This window comes from Procambarus clarkii, chromosome 34, assembly GCF_040958095.1.
Source record: "Procambarus clarkii isolate CNS0578487 chromosome 34, FALCON_Pclarkii_2.0, whole genome shotgun sequence".
Taxonomy (NCBI): domain Eukaryota; kingdom Metazoa; phylum Arthropoda; class Malacostraca; order Decapoda; family Cambaridae; genus Procambarus; species Procambarus clarkii.
In genome coordinates, this window is record NC_091183.1 from 9,076,562 (window position 1) to 9,098,032 (window position 21,471).

General features: G+C 49.1%; 1 protein-coding gene across 1 annotated transcript; it reads right to left on the bottom strand.

The window, feature by feature from the left end:
* LOC138370985 (uncharacterized) lies at nucleotides 1–15,298 on the bottom strand. The gene is made up of 5 exons (XM_069335624.1): nucleotides 15,231–15,298; nucleotides 2,861–4,110; nucleotides 2,040–2,776; nucleotides 398–464; nucleotides 1–137 (listed from the first exon to the last, which is right to left on the bottom strand). Exons 1-5 carry the CDS (start codon nucleotides 15,296–15,298, stop codon nucleotides 1–3), a joined length of 2,259 nt encoding a protein of 752 aa, XP_069191725.1.
* Between the last annotated feature and the right edge of the window lie 6,173 nt (nucleotides 15,299–21,471).

Sequence of the window (21,471 nt, forward strand, 5' to 3'; positions counted from 1 at the left end):
TTAGCCATTGAGTTGAAATAGAAAATTTAAGTTGAGAGGAATATGCTGGAGGGAGCAATAGTACATCTGCCCTCGATGGAAGTCAAGTAGCGACTGAAGGGCGGCGGCTCCCAGCGTTGGCGTGCGGAAGCACCTCCCTGGAAACACAAACCGTACCTGTCTCAATTTTCCGCTTGTAACAACTTGTAATAAAGTTGTTACATCTTGGCTTAACGTGTTTATGAGGTATTAAAATGTTGTTACAACTTGCTATATTGGTTGTTATAACTGGTTAGGAGGTGTTAAAACTTGTTCGAACGTTGTACCAACGTCGTAGTTTCGGTGTGTGTTTGGCGGGCTGGCGGCGTGTCAAGACATGTTTCCAGCTTGGATCCGTCCAGGATGGGCGAGTACCTACCACAGTTGGACGGCGCGGTGCGGCGTCGGAGGGCGAGATTTAATGGGATATTAGTTGGTTCTCTGTTCTGTTAGGAAAACATTTTATTGGCATCATAATGGAATTGCAGGTTTGTCTGGGAAGGGGTGTTAATGGAGGAACTTCGAGGTTAGAGAAGAAGTTAATGGAGGAACTTCGAGGTTAGAGAAGAAGTTAATGGAGGAACTTCGAGGCTGGAGAAGAAGTTAATGGAGGAACTTCGAGGCTGGAGAAGAAGTTAATGGAGGAACTTCGAGGCTGAAGAAGAAGTTAATGGAGGAACTTCGAAGCTGGAGAAGAAGTTAATGGAGGAACTTCGAGGCTGGAGAAGAAGTTAATGGAGGAACTTTGAGACTGGAGAAGTTAATGGAGGAACTTCGAGGTTAGAGAAGAAGTTAATGGAGGAACTTCGAGGCTGGAGAAGAAGTTAATGGAGGAACTTCGAGGTTAGAGAAGAAGTTAATAGAGGAACTTCGAGGCTGGAGAAGAAGTTAATGGAGGAACTTCGATGCTGGAGAAGAAGTTAATGGAGGAACTTCGAGGTTAGAGAAGAAGTTAATGGAGGAACTTCGAGGCTGGAGAAGAAGTGTATGGTGAACTCTGTGGTAGAGCAGAACTCCATAGTGAGGAGCAGACTTGAAGCAGTGTAGAGGAGCTACACGTCTTTGTATGGAATCAGTGGAGAAGCGTCACTGATGTTGGAGTAGGACTTCATTGATTGGGAAATAATAAACGTCAGTGAATAATTTAAAAGGATTGGGTAGTAGACTGCAGTAGATTGGGAAAACTGCAGAAGTGCTTTTCCTTATATTTTGGAGGACAGATGTACACATTGATTAAGGAGTCTCTAGGAGCAGAACAGAGGTTCATTGTGGACACATGAATGTATAAGGGGAGAGCTTGAATGCTAATTGGCAGGTAAGATGCAGTGTAAGGTGAGAGATTGAGTTCTTCTTTTGTTGGGGAATACTTATGTTGATGTTTCTTATGTATTACTTATGTAGATGTGTCAGATATTTCAGCCCCGAGCAGTGTTACATATACTTGTAGGGTTGATGGTACAGTATTGCTGTGACAGGATTTCAGCTTCAGGCAGTGACGGAGTAGTAAGCGGTTATTTTGAGATGATTTCTTGATATGATTTCGGGGCTTAGCGTCCCAGCGGCCCGCTCCTCGACCAGGCCTCCTTTTTATTACACATCCCCAGAAAGCAGCCCGTAGCAGCTGTCTAATTCCTAGCTACCAATTTACAACTAGGTGAACAGGAGCATCAGGGTGAAAGAAACTCGCCCATTTTTTTTTAAGGCAAAGGAGAATAAGGAGTGGTAAGTCAAGAGTTGAGCAGCCACTTGATATGGAGAGTTGGTGAAGCCAGGTTATGATATTGGAGTGCTACCAGGTTGTAGCAGGTTAGACTGTTGTATCGTCATATTGCTTATCATATGTTTTTATTATGTACGTTAATTTATGTATTAAATGTTGAATATGGTAGCTTGCTTTTCCTCTTTGTTCAGGTCAGGTTTCCCAGAAAGCGAGAGAGAGAGAGAGAGAGAGAGAGAGAGAGAGAGAGAGAGAGAGAGAGAGAGAGAGAGAGAGAGAGAGAGCGAGAGAGAGAGGCCAGGACCTGACTGAGGGAGGCCAGGACCTGACTGAGGGAGGCCAGGACCTGGCTGAGGGAGGCCAGGACCTGGCTAAGGGAGGCCAGGACCTGACTGAGGGAGGCTAGTACCTGGCTGAGGGAGGCCAGGACCTGACTGAGGTAGGCCAGGACCTGGCTGAGGGAGGCCAGAACCTGGCTGAGGGAGGCCAGGACCTGACTGAGGGAGGCTAGTACCTGGCTGAGGGAGGCCAGGACCTGACTGAGGTAGGCCAGGACCTGACTGAGGTAGGCCAGGACCTGGCTGAGGGAGGCCAGGACCTGACTGAGGGAGGCCAGGACCTGACTGAGGGAGGCCAGGACCGGACTGAGGGAGGCCAGAACCTGGCTGAGGGAGGCCAGGACCGGACTGAGGGAGGCCAGAACCTGGCTGAGGGAGGCCAGAACCTGGCTGAGGGAGGCCAGGACTTGGCTGAGGGAGGCCAGGACTTGGCTGAGGGAGGCCAGGACCTGGCTAAGGGAGGCCAGGACCTGACTGAGGGAGGCTAGTACCTGGCTGAGAGAGGCCAGGACCTGACTGAGGTAGGCCAGGACCTGGCTGAGGGAGGCTAGGACCTGCCTGGGGGAGGATTGGACCTGGCTGAGGGAGGCCAGAACCTGGCTGAGGGAGGCCAGGACCTGACTGAGGGAGGCCAGGACCTGACTGAGGGAGGCCAGGACCTGACTGAGGGAGGCCAGGATCTGACTGAGGGAGGCCAGGACCACTGAGGGAGGCCAGAGCCTGGCTGAGGGAGGCTAGTACCTGGCTGAGGGAGGCCAGGACCTGACTGAGGGAGGCCAGGACCGACTGAGGGAGGCCAGAGCCTGGCTGAGGGAGGCCAGGACCTGGCTGAGGGAGGCCAGGACCTGGCTGAGGGAGGCCAGAACCTGGCTGAGGGAGGCCAGAACCTGGCTGAGGGAGGCCAGGACCTGACTGAGGGAGGCCAGGACCTGACTGAGGGAGGCCAGGACCTGACTGAGGGAGGCCAGAACCTGGCTGAGGGAGGCCAGGACCTGACTGAGGGAGGCCAGGACCGGACTGAGGGAGGCCAGGACCTGACTGAGGGAGGCCAGGACCTGACTGAGGGAGGCCAGAACCTGACTGAGGGAGGCCAGAACCTGACTAAGGGAGGCCAGAACCTGGCTGAGGGAGGCCAGGACCTGACTGAGGGAGGCCAGGACCGGACTGAGGGAGGCCAGGACCGGACTGAGGGAGGCCAGTACCTGGCTGAGGGAGGCCAGTACCTGGCTGAGGGAGGCCAGGACCTGGCTGAGGGAGGCCAGAACCTGGCTGAGGGAGGCCAGGACCTGACTGAGGGAGGCCAGGATCTGACTGAGGGAGGCCAGGACCTGACTGAGGGAGGCCAGGACCGGACTGAGGGAGGCCAGGACCGGACTGAGGGAGGCCAGTACCTGGCTGAGGGAGGCCAGGACCTGACTGAGGGAGGCCAGAACCTGGCTGAGGGAGGCCAGAACCTGACTGAGGGAGGCCAGGACCTGACTGAGGGAGGCCAGAACCTGACTGAGGGAGGCCAGGACCTGACTGAGGGAGGCCAGGACCTGACTGAGGGAGGCCAGAACCTGACTGAGGGAGGCCAGGACCTGACTGAGGGAGGCCAGAACCTGACTGAGGGAGGCCAGGACCGGACTGAGGGAGGCCAGGACCGGACTGAGGTAGGCCAGAACCTGGCTGAGGGAGGCCAGGACCTGGCTGAGGGAGGCCAGGACCTGACTGAGGGAGGCCAGGACCTGACTGAGGGAGGCCAGGACCGGACTGAGGGAGGCCAGAGCCTGGCTGAGGGAGGCTAGGACCTGACTGAGGGAGGCCAGGACCGGACTGACGGAGGCCAGGACCGGACTGAGGAAGGCCAGGACCTGACTGAGGGAGGCCAGGACCGGACTGAGGGAGGCCAGGACCGGACTGAGGGAGGCCAGGACCTGGCTGAGGGAGGCCAGGACCTGACTGAGGGATGCTAGTACCTGGCTGAGGGAGGCCAGGACGTGGATGAGGGATGTGAGGGGATGGTTCACCAGCTCACTTACAATAGTGCTCTTATGCCTGTGGGAGCCAGTACACTTGTTAAGTGGGCGGACTTACGTTTGGTAACCTGCAACCGAAACATCTAGTGTTTGGGCTCATGTGAGAGCCCCAGTCATCAGCAGTCCAGAAATGTTACCCTGGCCGGGGTAGCACGTCTGTGGACAGAGATATGCCGATAGCATCATCTCTTGTATGGCTTGAGCGAGACTCAACTTGCGCTAGGCCCCAGGCTTGGGTGAGCTGCGGGCCTCCCGCGCTCGCTAGCCAGTCGTCGTCATAAAAACATCCGCCATCTTAGTAAACATCTTGAGCCGCCATGTTGGTCGGCCAACATCTTGGAGTTGCCCTAGGTTCTGTGCTACACCGTCGCTGATTGGTTGAGAGGGGTAGGCCACTGTATGCCTTCCTTTCATTGGTTATTTTGAGGAGGGCACGGGAATCGCCTGTGTAAGCGTCATTCTGAACCCAGCTGCCACTTTGTCAAGACGCTCTCTGCACTCAATTCGTCCAAATTGAGTATAGGGCGTCGTGGTGGCTTGATTACTCAACTGCTTCACCTCCTGCTTCATCTACGACGGCGGTCGTCACAGAATCCGGCCGAAGTGATCTGGGATTTATTATAGACTGTGGGTTGGTTGGTGTTGTCGTCGTCGATCCTTCTCTATGGACAACCCAACCCACAACTCGGTAGAGTGCTTATACTAGGAGATCACCCTTGGCGCTTCGGGCTCTTGGAGAGGGGCTCAACGTCACACGTTTAGGGGATGCGGCTCCAACACTTAGCCTCGTTGTCACGTGCACACACCCACTCGAGCCGCTGTGACTCCCCACTCTCTCCTTATGAGATATGATCTCCTCAATCCCCTATGACTTACTAGTATTACCTCTTACCCTGTCCACAGCAGTGGTTCTTGGCTCTTTCTCTCTCTCTCTCCTTCTTCACTACTTCCTGGGAAGCCTCACTAGGACAAGGGCAAACACCAGCAAATTGTGACACATTTACTGAACAAAGCACATACACGATACATACACACATATAATAATAATGAATCCTATACTCTATAATATCACAATCAGGTTGCACTCCAATACCATCAGAACTCTATTATCAGCTTATCAAGTGGTATCCTATCTCCTGGTTCACCACCTGATACTATTAACCTCCTCAAGTTGGTCAAGCCTACATACACTGTTGCACTATCAGCAAGATAATGTATATATAGAAAATCAGCATTTGAATGCAATAACATATACCAGTATAAATGTTCATTGATACTTCAGTATAAAAAACTCCTTGACATAAGAATGCCAACAGTCACTCACCTCTCACTGCGTCTTGCACGCTAATGACAACCAAACACTATCAACTCCCTACTAGTAATCCACCAGAACTTCCCCTTCCACCTCTGGAAGTTCACTACCCTAATATCCTTAGGTTCTGCCGGGCTTCACTACCAGGATCCTCTGCAGCTCCTCCAGGCTGCTATCATGAAGTTTCCTTGTGCAACTACGGTGCTTCACCCTTCTGTTAGGTTCTTCCACAGCTCTCTTGGCTGCTACACCACCTCTACAGAAGCACGTGACACTCCTCTTCACTGCTGCTTCTCCTCACAGCTCGAGGTCCTCTGCTCCACTACCTTGGAGTCTCATCAGCTACATCATCTGCTGGCTTCGAAGTTCTCAGCAACTTCTTCCCCAAAGAACAAACCTGCAACCCATCGACGTTCCAATAAAATGTTCCCCTTTAACACATAAACAAAAATAACCACACAATATGCTTGCCTCAAACCTCTATCTGTCCTCAACATACAGTGAGAGTGGACTCCCCCGTTTTGGGCGGGTCCATACTCCACCTCGCCTGGCGGCGGTCCTCACTCGCTGGGAGGGTCTTCCTCCATCCGGAGCCAGGCTCCCTCAGTCGTCCGCCAGCGCTCAGAGGGGACGGACGTCGCTCCGTGTTCCTCCCTCTCCACTCTCCTATTTCAGGCTTTCTGCCTTATTAAAATATGTCTAACTTATAAATAAACATCGCTACTGTCGCTGGGCACACGACCAAACTACAAACAATCACTATGAACTGGCGTTTATCGTGCTTACCACAGATTAATTGGTCGAGGGCGCTTTCCCTCTGACGGCGTCTGGTCAGGGCGCTCCCACGGCCCACAATAATGTCTCTGGCCGGCTTGATACTCTCTTCTTCGACCAGGACTTGAGACCACAACGTTCCCAGCTCGGTTCCACAGCTGGCACGTCTACACACTTCTCTTCTCTTCGAGATATATCACTAGGGGTTCCCTTCTGATGGGAGCTCAACGGAGCGCGGCTACCCCCTGCGATGTCTGGCACTCAAGTGAGGTCAAGGTCCTCCGGAAGCGAGCCTCACGCCTCCAGCAAAATGTCCACATCTCCTAGCCCGTCATTTATCTATTTTCTTCTGCATTGCCCTTAATCTCAAACTGTTACACATATCCAACCAACTATTTTACATATGCAATATTACCTCAATACTTGCTAGACCTTCTAGTTAGGTCAGGCTTGCTGAATAACTCTCAAGAAGGGAGACTCGTTTCTCCTGCAGGCTGAGATCATAACACTCCCCTCCCCTTATTTTTGAGAGTTATTCCAGTGGCAAAGCTCGGGATAATACATCCGCCACCACACTGTCTCGTTCTTCAACCAATATACTCTCTTAGGAGTCTACAATTAATTCGTTGCACCTTGCAACATCTGGCTCACAACTCTCCAGAAACATGATCTTCTCATAAACGATCTGACTTCTCTGGCACCTGTTGGCTAGGCTGTCCTCCTTGGACGCCTGCAATCCATCGTTCCACTCTACTTATTGTCTTCACCCTCCGTTTCCTCGTCTTCTTCTCTTCTCGTCCAAAGTCAGACATCTACTGTCTGTACCTCCTCTGTCGTCTTCACACTTCCATCTACTGCCATTATACTTCCGTCTCCTGTCATCATACTTCACTCCCTCGTCTTCACCGACTATCCTCCCTTCCGTCTCCTCCTTTATCCAAGACATCGTCTTGTTTGACCTCCATCGAGTCCTCGGCTTTCTTCTATTCCTCCATGCTTGCATCATCATCCTCTTCCCACACTTCTCACCTCTATACCACTCCATTTCTTCTCCTTCAACTCTTCTTCGTTCCCTAAAAGTTTCTTCGAGCGCTGTACTACATCCAACAGCATTCGACCATACATGTTGCTTTGCCTCTCCCAGAGTGCTCATAAGCATCTCTCCACACATGCTGTCTCTTCTCCTTTCACTTTCTCGGCTACTACTTTTCTTCATTATCTTTTCTCCACGTTTTCTGTGAAACATGTCAACTCCTGACATCTCAAACAACTTAACTCCACTATCCATATGCCTCTGTGCTCGTGGACCACTTGACGCTCTACTCTTGTCCTCTGTATGTCCACATCCTTCCTCATTCCTACTCAGCACAGTTGCATTCACCTTCCGACCCTTAATTTCAGCAGTCTGGGCTCTACTCAGGTCCGCTCTCTTCACATGATTCTTCTTCGGCTGGGTCATCCTCACTTTCGACCTCACCGAGACTCCATTTTCCTGGGCTGGACCTTCATCAAACAGCCATGCTATATCTACATCAATATCTTCCACTGGCTGAATCGACACTGTCTCACCTTCTCCAGTGTCTTCCTCGTCGGCCACCTCTGCCTTCGTCACTACCGAGACAGGGTACTCAATGGCTTGGCGGTCTCCTGACGCATCTCCTCGGATGTCAGTCAGGTTCACACTCTCAGGTGTCCCACCCGTGCCGTGGCCTTCTGGGCACTCCTCTGGCACAGTCTCCGCTATGACTCTTGGCAACACCTTTGTCCCGCACAAGTCATTCCCCAAGATCACTTGGACTCCTGGAATAGGTATGTCGGGGCACACTCCCAACATCACCTCTGCCGACACATATTCCGACCTTAGCTGGACAGTACATACGGGCATGTCACTCTCAGACAATAACCCATATACTTTCATCCTACTCCTGCCAGCTAATCGTCGATCATTCCCAATCAGGCTTCTCGTAACCAAGCTCTGATTAGCTCCGGTATCTCTCAAGATACCAACTTCTACCTCAGGTTGGCCTCCTATACTGATCCAACCTTTGCTCATGAACGGCCTATACCTCTCGTTCACTAAGTTCATCTTCTGTGGTTTGTCTCGGAACACATTAGTATATTTACCTCGGGGGTCACACATGGCCAGGGTCACAACTCTCTTGCCCTGCCGACAATCTCGCATCACGTGACCCAATCCGTTACAATTGTAACATCTCATCTGGGAAAAATCTCTTCTATATGTACCCAAGCGGCTCTGACTTTGTCCACTCGCATGAGAGTTCCTCGAGGCAGGTACACTACCTGCACTCTGTGGGGCTTTACTGGACTCTCGATTTCCCGGATAACGATTAGCTTCTCGTTTGGCTCCTCCATCCTCACTTTCAGATGAAGTGCGCGACCTACTCTTCTGAGTTCCAGGGTACTTACTTTTATCTGCCCATTTATCAAAATTTTTCTCACCCCAGACTCTTCTGGGTCTTTCATAATTTCTTCCTCCCCAGACTCCACTGGATCTGCCATTGCTGCGTCTCACCTCATTCTGCACTCTGTTCTCCCTCAAGCTCTTGTATGCTTCAGTAATCATATCTGCCCTATCTGCGGCATCTTTCACCTCCTTTATCCCTGCTTCTTGGATCTTGAACTTTGTTTCGGGATGCATCATCTCCAAGAACTTCTCCATGACCATCAGTTGCTTCAGGTCAGCATAAGATCCAACTCCAGCAGCCTCAATCCACTTCTGGAATCGTCTTTCCAGATCTCTTGCTGTCTCAGCAAACGTACATGCTCCAACTTTGCTCATCTCTCTGAAGCGCTTTCTATAAGCTTCTGGGGTTAACTGAAACGAGCGCAATATGCTGCTCTTTACTGTGGCATAATCCTGGCACTCTTCCAGTGACAATTGGGTGTATGCCTCCCTTGCTGCACCGGTCAATCTTAACTGGACCAGCTGGGCCCATTCCTCCTGTGGCCACTCCTTGATGCTGGCTACTTTTTCAAAGTGCTCGAAAAAGCTCTCTGCCTCTTCGGGAACAAACAAGGGAACGTCCTTCTCCCTAACCCTAACATCTGGTGGGTGTGATACCTGGGTGGTGCTCTCTGGCAACCCATGTTCAATCCTTTGCTCAGCCAAGGTTCTATTCGCTTCTATCTGCATTTGTTTTGTTCTCTCTTTTTCTTTTTCGACCTGGGCTTTTTCTTTTTCGACCTGGGCTTTTTCTTTTTCTTGTTCCAACTCCAGTTCCCTTACTCTGGTTTTCTCTTTTTCTTTCTCCACCTCTAGTCTTGCTTTCTCTTTTTCTTTCTCCTGTTCCAACTCCAGTTCTCTTATTCTGGTTTTCTCTTTTTCTACTTCCAACCTGGTTTTCTCTTTTTCCTTCTCGGCTTCATTTTTCATCTGGAGTTCTAATTTCATCTTTTCCAGCTGGAACTGTCTCTCCTTGTCCTCACGTTGCATCTGGAGCTCTAACTGGAATCTCTCCAAGCTCCTATTCCGGCTACTCCTGCTACTGCGGCTACTCTTGCTGCTCCTACTCGATCCCTGGGATCTCACGTCATCCTGCCCATCATCCTCCTTTCTACTTTCAGCTCCTTTTTGGGCTCCTTGCTCTGCCGCTTCACTTCTGGCTCTCAACTGCCTCAGGATCTCATCCTTCATCCCAGCTACTTTAGATGCTTTCAACCTGATGCCACATTTTTCTGCTATTTGCTTCAAATGATCCCTCGTGCAACCTTCCAAGTCCTCAGGCTTGCCTGACTCCACAAACGCTTGCACCTTATCCATCTTTGTCCTGTGAGTCTTCCCAAGAGAGAATATACACCTGCGTTCACACAGTTTATCTATTTCAGCAAGGGTGTACAAATCCACTCTTGGACAGGGTGTGGGTGTGTCAGTTCACTCTCCCGGACACAGGCCCCCAATTTCTTACAGACTGTGGGTTGGTTGGTGTTGTCGTCGTCGATCCTCCTCTATGGACAACCCAACCCACAACTCGGTAGAGTGCTTATACTAGGAGATCACCCTTGGCGCTTCGGGCTCTTGGAGAGGGGCTCAACGTCACACGTTTAGGGGATGCGGCTCCAACACTTAGCCTCGTTGTCACGTGCACACACCCACTCGAGCCGCTGTGACTCCCCACTCTCTCCTTATGAGATATGATCTCCTCAATCCCCTATGACTTACTAGTATTACCTCTTACCCTGTCCACAGCAGTGGTTCTTGGCTCTTTCTCTCTCTCTCTCCTTCTTCACTACTTCCTGGGAAGCCTCACTAGGACAAGGGCAAACACCAGCAAATTGTGACACATTTACTGAACAAAGCACATACACGATACATACACACATATAATAATAATGAATCCTATACTCTATAATATCACAATCAGGTTGCACTCCAATACCATCAGAACTCTATTATCAGCTTATCAAGTGGTATCCTATCTCCTGGTTCACCACCTGATACTATTAACCTCCTCAAGTTGGTCAAGCCTACATACACTGTTGCACTATCAGCAAGATAATGTATATATAGAAAATCAGCATTTGAATGCAATAACATATACCAGTATAAATGTTCATTGATACTTCAGTATAAAAAACTCCTTGACATAAGAATGCCAACAGTCACTCACCTCTCACTGCGTCTTGCACGCTAATGACAACCAAACACTATCAACTCCCTACTAGTAATCCACCAGAACTTCCCCTTCCACCTCTGGAAGTTCACTACCCTAATATCCTTAGGTTCTGCCGGGCTTCACTACCAGGATCCTCTGCAGCTCCTCCAGGCTGCTATCATGAAGTTTCCTTGTGCAACTACGGTGCTTCACCCTTCTGTTAGGTTCTTCCACAGCTCTCTTGGCTGCTACACCACCTCTACAGAAGCACGTGACACTCCTCTTCACTGCTGCTTCTCCTCACAGCTCGAGGTCCTCTGCTCCACTACCTTGGAGTCTCATCAGCTACATCATCTGCTGGCTTCGAAGTTCTCAGCAACTTCTTCCCCAAAGAACAAACCTGCAACCCATCGACGTTCCAATAAAATGTTCCCCTTTAACACATAAACAAAAATAACCACACAATATGCTTGCCTCAAACCTCTATCTGTCCTCAACATACAGTGAGAGTGGACTCCCCCGTTTTGGGCGGGTCCATACTCCACCTCGCCTGGCGGCGGTCCTCACTCGCTGGGAGGGTCTTCCTCCATCCGCTGGGAGGGTCTTCCTCCATCCGGAGCCAGGCTCCCTCAGTCGTCCGCCAGCGCTCAGAGGGGACGGACGTCGCTCCGTGTTCCTCCCTCTCCACTCTCCTATTTCAGGCTTTCTGCCTTATTAAAATATGTCTAACTTATAAATAAACATCGCTACTGTCGCTGGGCACACGACCAAACTACAAACAATCACTATGAACTGGCGTTTATCGTGCTTACCACAGATTAATTGGTCGAGGGCGCTTTCCCTCTGACGGCGTCTGGTCAGGGCGCTCCCACGGCCCACAATAATGTCTCTGGCCGGCTTGATACTCTCTTCTTCGACCAGGACTTGAGACCACAACGTTCCCAGCTCGGTTCCACAGCTGGCACGTCTACACACTTCTCTTCTCTTCGAGATATATCACTAGGGGTTCCCTTCTGATGGGAGCTCAACGGAGCGCGGCTACCCCCTGCGATGTCTGGCACTCAAGTGAGGTCAAGGTCCTCCGGAAGCGAGCCTCACGCCTCCAGCAAAATGTCCACATCTCCTAGCCCGTCATTTATCTATTTTCTTCTACATTGCCCTTAATCTCAAACTGTTACACATATCCAACCAACTATTTTACATATGCAATATTACCTCAATACTTGCTAGACCTTCTAGTTAGGTCAGGCTTGCTGAATAACTCTCAAGAAGGGAGACTCGTTTCTCCTGCAGGCTGAGATCATAACAGATTGTGGGGTAATGTGCATACGAGCAGTAACAGACTCGTAGATCCCATACCAGTGATTATAAATAATGCCTTACTAGTGCTCTGTAGCAGTCGATGGGAACGGGGAAATTCGTGTCAGTGTTTTAAGGCAGATTTCCCATGTTCGTGTAAGACGCTATCGTTGTGCGCGTCACCTGGGTATGAACGCTTCACTTCGCCAGTGGGTCGAGGGTGCGAACCGAGCCGTGTTGTGAGTGGGAGGGGTTCGAGTGCGCGCCAATTGTACGTAAAATACCACGTGAGGTACTATCGCCGCCTACGCCACCTACCACTGCCGTGAGCGAGCCAGCCACCCGTAGCTGGGTGCCTGATGTATGGGAATGGTGTGTAAGTCGGCAGTATGAATGAGTAAGTACCTATGTGTGTATTTCTGGTGATCAGTGTTATGATCTCAGCCTACAGAAGAAACGAGTCTCCCCCTTGAGAGTTATTCATCAAGCCTGACCTGATTAGAAGGTCTAGCAAATATTGAGGTGATAACACATATGTAAAATAGTTGCTTGGATATATATAACAATTTGAGATTATGGGCAATGAAGAAGAAAACAGATAAATGACTGGCTAGGAGATGTGGATATTTTGCTGGAGGCGTGAGGCTCGCTTCTGGAGGGCTTTGACCTCACTTGAGTGCCAGACATCACAGGGGAAAGCCGCGCTCCGTTCGAGCTCCCGTCAGCAGGAACCCCTAGTGATATATCTCGAAGAGAAGAGAAATGTGCAGACGTACCAGGTGTGGAATCGAGCTGGGAACGTTGTGGTCTCAAGTCCTGGTCGACGAGGAGAGTATTAAACCGCCCAGAGGCATTATTGTGGGCCGTGGAAGCGCCCTGACCAAGCTTCGTCAGAGGGAGGAGCGCCCTCGACCAGACAATCTGTGGTAAGCACGATATACGCCAGTTCATAGTGATTGCTTGTAGTTGGTCGTGTGCCCAGCGACAGTAGCAATGTTTATTGATAAGTTAGACATGTTTTGGTGAGGCAGAAAGCCTGAAATAAGAGAGTGGAGAGGGAGGAACACGGAGCAACATCCGTCTCCTCTGAGCACTGGCAGGCAACTGAGGGAGCCCGGCTCCTGACGGCGAAGGACCCTCCCAGTGTGACTCACACCCGCCAGGCGAGGTGGAGTATGGACCCGCCCAAAACGGGGGAGTCCACTCTCACTGTATGTAGAGGACAGATAGAGGTTTGAGGCAAACATATTGTGTGATTATTTTTGTTTATGTGTTAAAGGGGAAACATTTTATTGGAGTGTCGATGGGTTGCAGGTTTGTCCTTTGGGGAAGAAGTTGCTGAGAACTTCGAAGCCAACACAGAGGGAGTAGTGATGAGACTCCAAGGTAGTGGAGGAAAGGACCTCGAGCTGTGAGAAAAAGCAGTGAAGAGGAGTGTCACGTGCTTCTGTAGAGGTGGTGAAGCACCATAGTTGCTCGAGGAAACTTCATGGTGTAGCAGCCCAGAGAGCTGTGGAGGACCCTAGCAGATGGGTGCAGCACCGTAGTTGCTCAAGGAAATTTCATGATAGCAGCCTGGAGGAGCTGCAGAGGATCCTGGTAGTGAAGCCCGGAAGAACCTGAAGATATCAGGGTAGTGAACTTCCAGAGGTGGAAGGGAAGTTCTGGTGGATTACTTGTAGGGAGTTGATAGTGTTTGGTTGTCATTAGCGTGCTAGACGCAGTGAGAGGTGAGTGAGTGATTGCATTCTTATGTCAAGGAGTGTTTTATACTGAAGTTTAGAGTTACAGTCGTAGGCTGGATTACCTACAGATGTATGTGTTCTAGGACTGATAGAGTGATCGATTGATCATTGTTGTGTATCAAGGAACATTTATACTGATATATGTTATTGCATTCAAATGCTGATTTTCTTTGTACACATTTATAGATACATATATATATTCTCTTGCTGATGGTGCAACAGCGTATGTAGACTTGATCAACTTGAGGAGGTTGATAGTATCAGGTGGTGAACCAGGAGATAGGATACCACTTGATAAGCTAATGATAGAGTTCTGATGGTGTTGGAGAGCAACCTGATTGTAATAGTATAGAGTATAGGATTCATTATTATTATATGTGTGTATGTGCTTTGTCCAGTAAATGTGTTCCAATTTGCTGGTGTTTGCCCTTGTCCTAGTGAAGCTTCCCATGAAATAGTACAGAAGAAGAGAGAGAGAGAGAAAGAACCAAGAACCACTGCTGTGGACAGGGTAGAAGGTAATACTAATAAGTCAAAAGGGGATTGAAGAGTTCATATCACCTAAGGAGAGAGTGGGGAGTCACAGCGGCTCGAGTGGGTGTGTGCACGTGACAACGAGGCTAAGTGTTGGAGCCGCATCCCCTAAACGTGTGACGTTGAGCCCCTCTCCAAGAGCCAGAAACGCCAAGGGTGATCTCCTAGTGAGGTATAAGCACTCTACCGAGTTGTGGGTTGGGTTGTCCGTAAAGGAGGAACACAACGACACCAACACAAACTATAAAATCAGTTAGTCTCTAAAAGCTTGAATTCGAGGTCAAGTGTTCCGTCACATTGTCACGCAGCACCTGCAGAGGTGAAGTGAAGTGTGGACGAGGAGATAATCACCCTCTATTGTCATCTTGTCAGTCCAGAGGGACTTAATACGTCTTGTGTACACAGACGTACAGTGTGTGTGTGTGGGTACACACGGGATCAGAGTATATATAGATTAGCCAAGGACTGAAAGGATGTCCATGTAATATTATATTATTCCATTGTTGTAATTAAATAATTTTTGATCGTCCGTGGGACGGAGTGATATTATTTCCACGTGTAGTCTTGCAGGCGTGGAATTCCAACACGGAGCGCTCAGGTTAGTGTGTGTGTAAAGTCAGTGATTCCTGGCAATGATTATTGTAGGGTGTACCACAGTGTGGTCTTAATTTCTTGTATTGTTCCCAAGGCCGTGACAAGTGTGATTTATATATATATATAATAGTATTGTGGTTGCAGTATTAACGTAATTTTGGTAGAATTTGGTGAGTGACGAGTCTGTCTGCAGAGACCGCCGTCGCTCTGTCGAGTAACGTAATACTCTGTAGTGTTTATCGGCATGCGGGATCGATAAATCACTCACCCATGTGATTTATGGAGTGCAAGATCTCCATAGGGTTCCCAATAACGTTTGATAGCTGTAGGGTACATGTGTTAGCAGTAATTATATGTATATATATAATCGTAGTGTCACAGTGCCCAGTGTTATTGTGTTATTTACTGTGGTGATTGCAAATTGTGGACCTATGTTCTAAGGGTTATTGAGAGCACTGGGGTCATTTGCAACAGTAAGTAAGTGTGTGCAGTATTCTAATACTTCGAAATTAGAGTACTTGCCGTGTGTGTTATTGCAAATGGGTTGTCATTGTTAGTGATTGTTGCTAGAGTTGAGCAATCACCGTATGTGATTGCACTTCAGTAAAGTTATTGTGGGGCAGTGTTCTAGAGGGTTCATGTCCTGTATGTTATTTTACTAGGTTCTGCAGAATTGTCATTGCAACCGGATTGTAACGTAAATCACTGTGATTTGTTAGTGTGATTGGTCATTGTCGTGGGTGAACTCGGCTGTGGACGAGTAGTTGGGTTATATATTCTCCTGGTTATCTGGTAGGACATCGAAGTCCAGTATTCACTGAGGTGATTGCGAGGCAATTAATATAACGTAACCAAGGGAACACCCATTGCTTTAAGAGAATTTGTTCTCCCTCACCCCACCCTCTAGGCTGGGTGAGGGAGGCCATCACCCCTCCAGGTGGGGTGAGGGAGGCCATCATCCTCCAGGTGGGGTGAGGGAGGCCGTCACCCTCCAGGTGGGGTGAGGGAGGCCATCACCCCTCCAGGTGGGGTGAGGGAGGCCATCATCCTCCAGGTGGGGTGAGGGAGGCCGTCACCCTCCAGGTGGGGTGAGGGAGGCCATCACCCCTCCAGGTGGGGTGAGGGAGGCCATCATCCTCCAGGTGGGGTGAGGGAGGCCGTCACCCTCCAGGTGGGGTGAGGGAGGCCATCACCCCTCCAGGTGGGGTGAGGGAGGCCATCACCCTCCAGGTGGGGTGAGGGAGGCCATCACCCCTCCAGGTGGGGTGAGGGAGGCCATCACCCCTCCAGGTGGGGTGAGGGAGGCCATCACCCCTCCAGGTGGGGTGAGGGAGGCCATCATCCTCCAGGTGGGGTGAGGGAGGCCGTCACCCTCCAGGTAGGGTGAGGGAGGCCATCACCCTCCAGGTGGGGTGAGGGAGGCCACCACCCTCCAGGTGGGGTGAGGGAGGCCATCACCCCTCCAGGTGGGGTGAGGGAGGCCATCACCCCTCCAGGTGGGGTGAGGGAGGCTATCATCCTCCAGGTGGGGTGAGGGAGGCCATCACCCTCCAGGTGGGGTGAGGGAGGCCATCACCCCTCCAGGTGGGGTGAGGGAGGCCGTCACCCTCCAGGTGGGGTGAGGGAGGCCATCACCCCTCCAGGTGGGGTGAGGGAGGCCGTCACCCTCCAGGTGGGGTGAGGGAGGCCATCATCCTCCAGGTGGGGTGAGGGAGGCCATCATCCTCCAGGTGGGGTGAGGGAGGCCATCATCCTCCAGGTGGGGTGAGGGAGGCCATCATCCTCCAGGTGGGGTGAGGGAGGCCATCATCCTCCAGGTGGGGTGAGGGAGGCCATCACCCTCCAGGTGGGGTGAGGGAGGCCGTCACCCCCCAGGTGGGGTGAGGGAGGCCATCACCCCTCCAGGTGGGGTGAAGGAGGCCGTCACCCTCCAGGCGGGGTGAGGGAGGCCATCACCCCTCCAGGTGGGGTGAGGGAGGCTGTCACCCCCCCCCCCCCCAGGTGTGGTGAGGGAGGCCATCACCCCTCCAGGTGGGGTGAGGGAGGCCGTCACCCTCCAGGTAGGGTGAGGGAGGCCGTCACCCTCCAGGTAGGGTGAGGGAGGCCGTCACCCTCCAGGTAGGGTGAGGGAGGTCATCACCCCACACTGACAACACACGAGGCCACACGGCTCTCCTTCTCTCCATAAATACACTCAATTACTTTATTCATTCAGTTTTTTCCTACCAAACTGATTATTTTTTATTCTTTCATTCTCTCCGTTTTGATACAGAGTGTAGATATTTTCACCCTAAGCTATGCACACTCTCAGTCAATGAGAGGAAATGCTACGATCTTCACTGCCCCGATTTCCACGTCAGAGGTACACAGCGCCATATAAGAGAAGAAGTCCAACATAATAGCCCTGAAAATTTTTTAGAGGCAGGTACAAACAGAGGGAGAAACAGACAGGCAGAAACGTGGCAGGAGTACGGATGGAGAGGGGGAAATGCCCAAGACTGGACTACAGTTCGGCATCAAGCCCACACATACTACACCCCCCAACTACACAGAGACTACCACACTCCCCAGTATCACTTCCAAAACTGGACAAACCATTGCCACAACAACACACCCTGGGTCAGGGTAGAGAGGAGGGAGAACTACCAAAACCTTCCAGAAGTGACACACAATATGGACAATCATTCATATTTGCAAACATTCAAGGTTTAAAGCCAAAGTCAAGAAATAAAGTTAAGTTCATAAATGGCCTTCTATTAGAGTCAAACTCAATATTTGGGGCATTCACGGAAACTCATACAAAAGATTACATGGATGGTGAAATCTGGATTCCAAATTATAATCTATATAGATGTGATAGAAAAACTAGGTCAAATGGAGGAGTAGGTCTGTATATTAAAGAAGACCTGGTATGCACAGAACTACTAAATTCAACTAATGAGGTGGTAGAGGTACTTGGAATGAAGGTAGAGAAACTAAACCTAATTATTATTCTAATATATAAACCGCCAGATACAACGATTGAGGAATTCACAGAGCAGATGCACAAAATAGAGAACATACTTGACAACCTAGCAAACCCAGCTCCAGATATTATCTTTCTTGGAGATTTCAATTTACCGAGTCTAAGATGGAGAACGGCAAACACAAATATCATAGCAGGGAATGACCCGGGAAATAACCAACCACAGGTTAGAGAACTTTTGAGATTCTGTGACAAATTCTCGCTCAATCAACAGATTACAGAACCAACTAGGAACGAAAACACACTAGACTTGTTATTCACAAACAATGATGAACTAATCAGGGATATCACAATCTCAGATACTTCATACTCAGACCATAAGCTCATTGAAGTGCGAACTAGCATAAATAACGGTAGTAGGTCTAAGAGACCCAACAAGCGAGAAGGAATATTCAATCAATTCAATTTCAACAATAAGAGGATTGACTGGGAAAAAATAAATGTAGACCTTGCAACCATTCAATGGGAGACGGTCTTAAGCGACAAAACTCCCACACAGGGAATAGCTCAACTGACAGCTGAAGCTTACAAGGTCTGCTTGAAGCACGTACCTGTGAGGAGGGGCAGAAAGAGGACCACTCTAGAAAGAGAACGGAGACGACTGTACAGGAGAAGGAAAAAAATAACGGAAATGCTTCGGCAGACACAACTATCACAAGCAAGGATTTCAAGCCTAAGCAGGGAGATTGAGGAAATAGAACAAACGTTGAAGCGATCATATGAGTCTGAGGAAATGGAATTGGAACAGAAAGCTATACAAGAGATAAGGAAAAATCCGAAATATTTTTTCACATACGCAAAATCAAAATCCAAAACCTCGACCAGTATTGGACCGTTAATTACAAATGAAGGTACGTACACAGAGGACAACAAAGAGATTAGTGAAATTCTAAGAAGCCAGTATGAGGCTATGTTTAGCACACCAATAAACAACATGAAAGTTGATGACCCAGACAGCTTCTTTATGAATGACATTCAAGCTGCAGATAATATAACGGATATTACCACAAACTCGGAAGACTTTGAAAGAGAAATTTATAATATGCCTATGCACTCAGCTCCTGGGCCTGACTCATGGAATTCAATATTCATAAAGAAATGTAAAGTACCAGTAGCGAGAGCACTCAGCTCTCTCAGCTCTAATATGGAGAAAGAGCCTGGATACAGGGGAGATACCAGCAGCACTTAAATCTGCAGATATAGCTCCGTTGCACAAGGGGGGGAGTAAAGCCTTGGCAAAAAATTATAGGCCAGTTGCACTAACATCACACATAATAAAAGTGTTTGAAAGAGTGATTAGGAATCAAATTTCTAGTTTTATGGAAAACAATGAATTGCACAATCCAGGACAACATGGATTTAGAGCGGGAAGATCCTGTCTGTCACAGTTACTCAACCACTATGACAAAATCACAGAAGCCCTAGAAGAAAAGCAAAATGCAGATGTTGTATACACAGACTTTGCAAAGGCGTTCGACAAATGTGACCATGGGGTGATAGCTCACAAAATGAGGTCAATGGGAATAACTGGAAAAGTAGGACGCTGGATACTCAATTTCCTGTCGAACAGAACACAAAGAGTAACAGTCAATCAGATAAAATCGAGTCCAAACGATGTTAAAAGCTCTGTACCTCAAGGTACAGTCCTTGCACCGCTACTGTTCCTTATTCTCATATCTGATATAGACAAAAATACACGTCACAGCTTCGTGTCATCCTTTGCAGATGACACAAAAATCAGCATGAAAATTACCTCTGCTGAAGACATTGAAAAACTACAAGCAGATGTCAACAAAGTTTTTGATTGGGCAGCAGAAAATAACATGATGTTTAACAGTGATAAATTTCAGGTACTCAGGTACGGCAAAAATGAGGATCTGAAACATAATACAGGGTACAAAACACAATCGAATCTTCCCATAGTAGAAAAACAGCATGTCAAGGATTTGGGAATAATGATGTCCGTCGATCTAACGTTTAGGGAGCATAACCAAGCAAATATCGCGTCAGCCAGAAAAATGATCGGATGGATTACGAGAACTTTCAAATCCAGGGATCCCATCACAATGGTTGTACTCTTCAAGTCACTTGTGCTGTCCCGTCTCGAGTACTGCTCAGTACTCACTTCCCCCTTCAGAGCAGGAGAGATTGCTGATATAGAGGGAATACAGAGAACATATACGGCACGCATAGACGAGATAAAACACCTAAATTATTGGGATCGTCTCAAAGCTCTCCAAATGTACTCTCTAGAAAGGAGACGAGAGAGATACCAAATAATATACACATGGAAAATACTGGAGGGTCAGGTCCCAAATCTACACAGTAAAATAACAACGTACTGGAGTGAACGATATGGAAGAAAATGCAAGATTGAACCAGTGAAGAGCAGAGGTGCCATAGGCACAATCAGAGAGCACTGTATAAACATCAGGGGTCCGCGGTTGTTCAACGTCCTCCCAGCGAGCATAAGAAATATTGCCGGAACAACCGTGGACATCTTCAAGAGAAAACTGGACGGTTTTCTAAGAGAAGTTCCGGATCAGCCGGGCTGTGGTGGGTACGTGGCCCTGCGGGCCGCTCCAAGCAACAGCCTGGTGGACCAAACTCTCACAAGTCGAGCCTGGCCTCGGGCCGGGCTTGGGGAGTAGAAGAACTCCCAGAACCCCATCAACCAGGTATCAACCAGGTATCCCCCTCCCTTTCCCCTCCCTTCCCCCTCCCTTTCATGTCTTCTATCCCTCTTCCATCACTATAATGTTCATAGGCCCATTAAAGATAAATACAAATATTATTGAAGCAAATAATGTTTCAAAAGTTTTCAAAGCATTACCATTGTTTCTGGAATTTATTGAGAAACACCTTTGTGCAGAATAAATAACTATATTTTGGTACATATAATTCTGAGAGGCCACACGATAGCCATAACAAATGTTACGAGATATAATATGTGATAACAACCACAACATTGGACACGTGCAGCTATATAACACATCGTTCAAAGCCAGACGATACTACATGATAACTAGGAGGTGTTAAATGGCACACAGCTTACTGGACACGATAGCCTCATAGAGTGATAACCACTGTACCGTTTATATATCATGTTAACCACTTCATTGGATATCACACATCACACCCTGGCTGTAGTTACACACTGTATTAATGGCACCTCCTCCCTCCTCCCTCTCGCTTCTTCCCTCCTCCCTCTCGCTTCTTCCCTCCTCCCTCTCGCTTCTTCCCTCCTCCCTCTCGCTTCTTCCCTCTTCCCTCCTCCCTTTTTCCACTCTCCTCCTTCCTCCCTCTTCCCTCCTCCTTCCTACCTCCTCCTTTCTCCCTCTACCCTCCCTCCTTCCCCACCTCCTTCCCCTCCTCCTCCCTCCTCCCTCCTCCCTACTCCCAAACACCAAGTTTCCGTGGAAAAAAGATCATTGTCCACAAATACAATATAATAACAATAATAATAACATTAAATGTGATATAT

Coding starts and splice junctions, on each gene's coding strand:
- LOC138370985 (XM_069335624.1), bottom strand. CDS start 15,298: ATGTACCCTACAGCTATCAAACGTTATTGGGAACCCTATGGAGATCTT. Junction 4,111..15,230: donor GCACTCCATAAATCACATGG/GTGAGTGATTTA, acceptor TGGCTCCCACAG/GCATAAGAGCACTATTGTAA. Junction 2,777..2,860: donor CCAGGCTCTGGCCTCCCTCA/GTCGGTCCTGGC, acceptor GGCCTCCCTCAG/TGGTCCTGGCCTCCCTCAGT.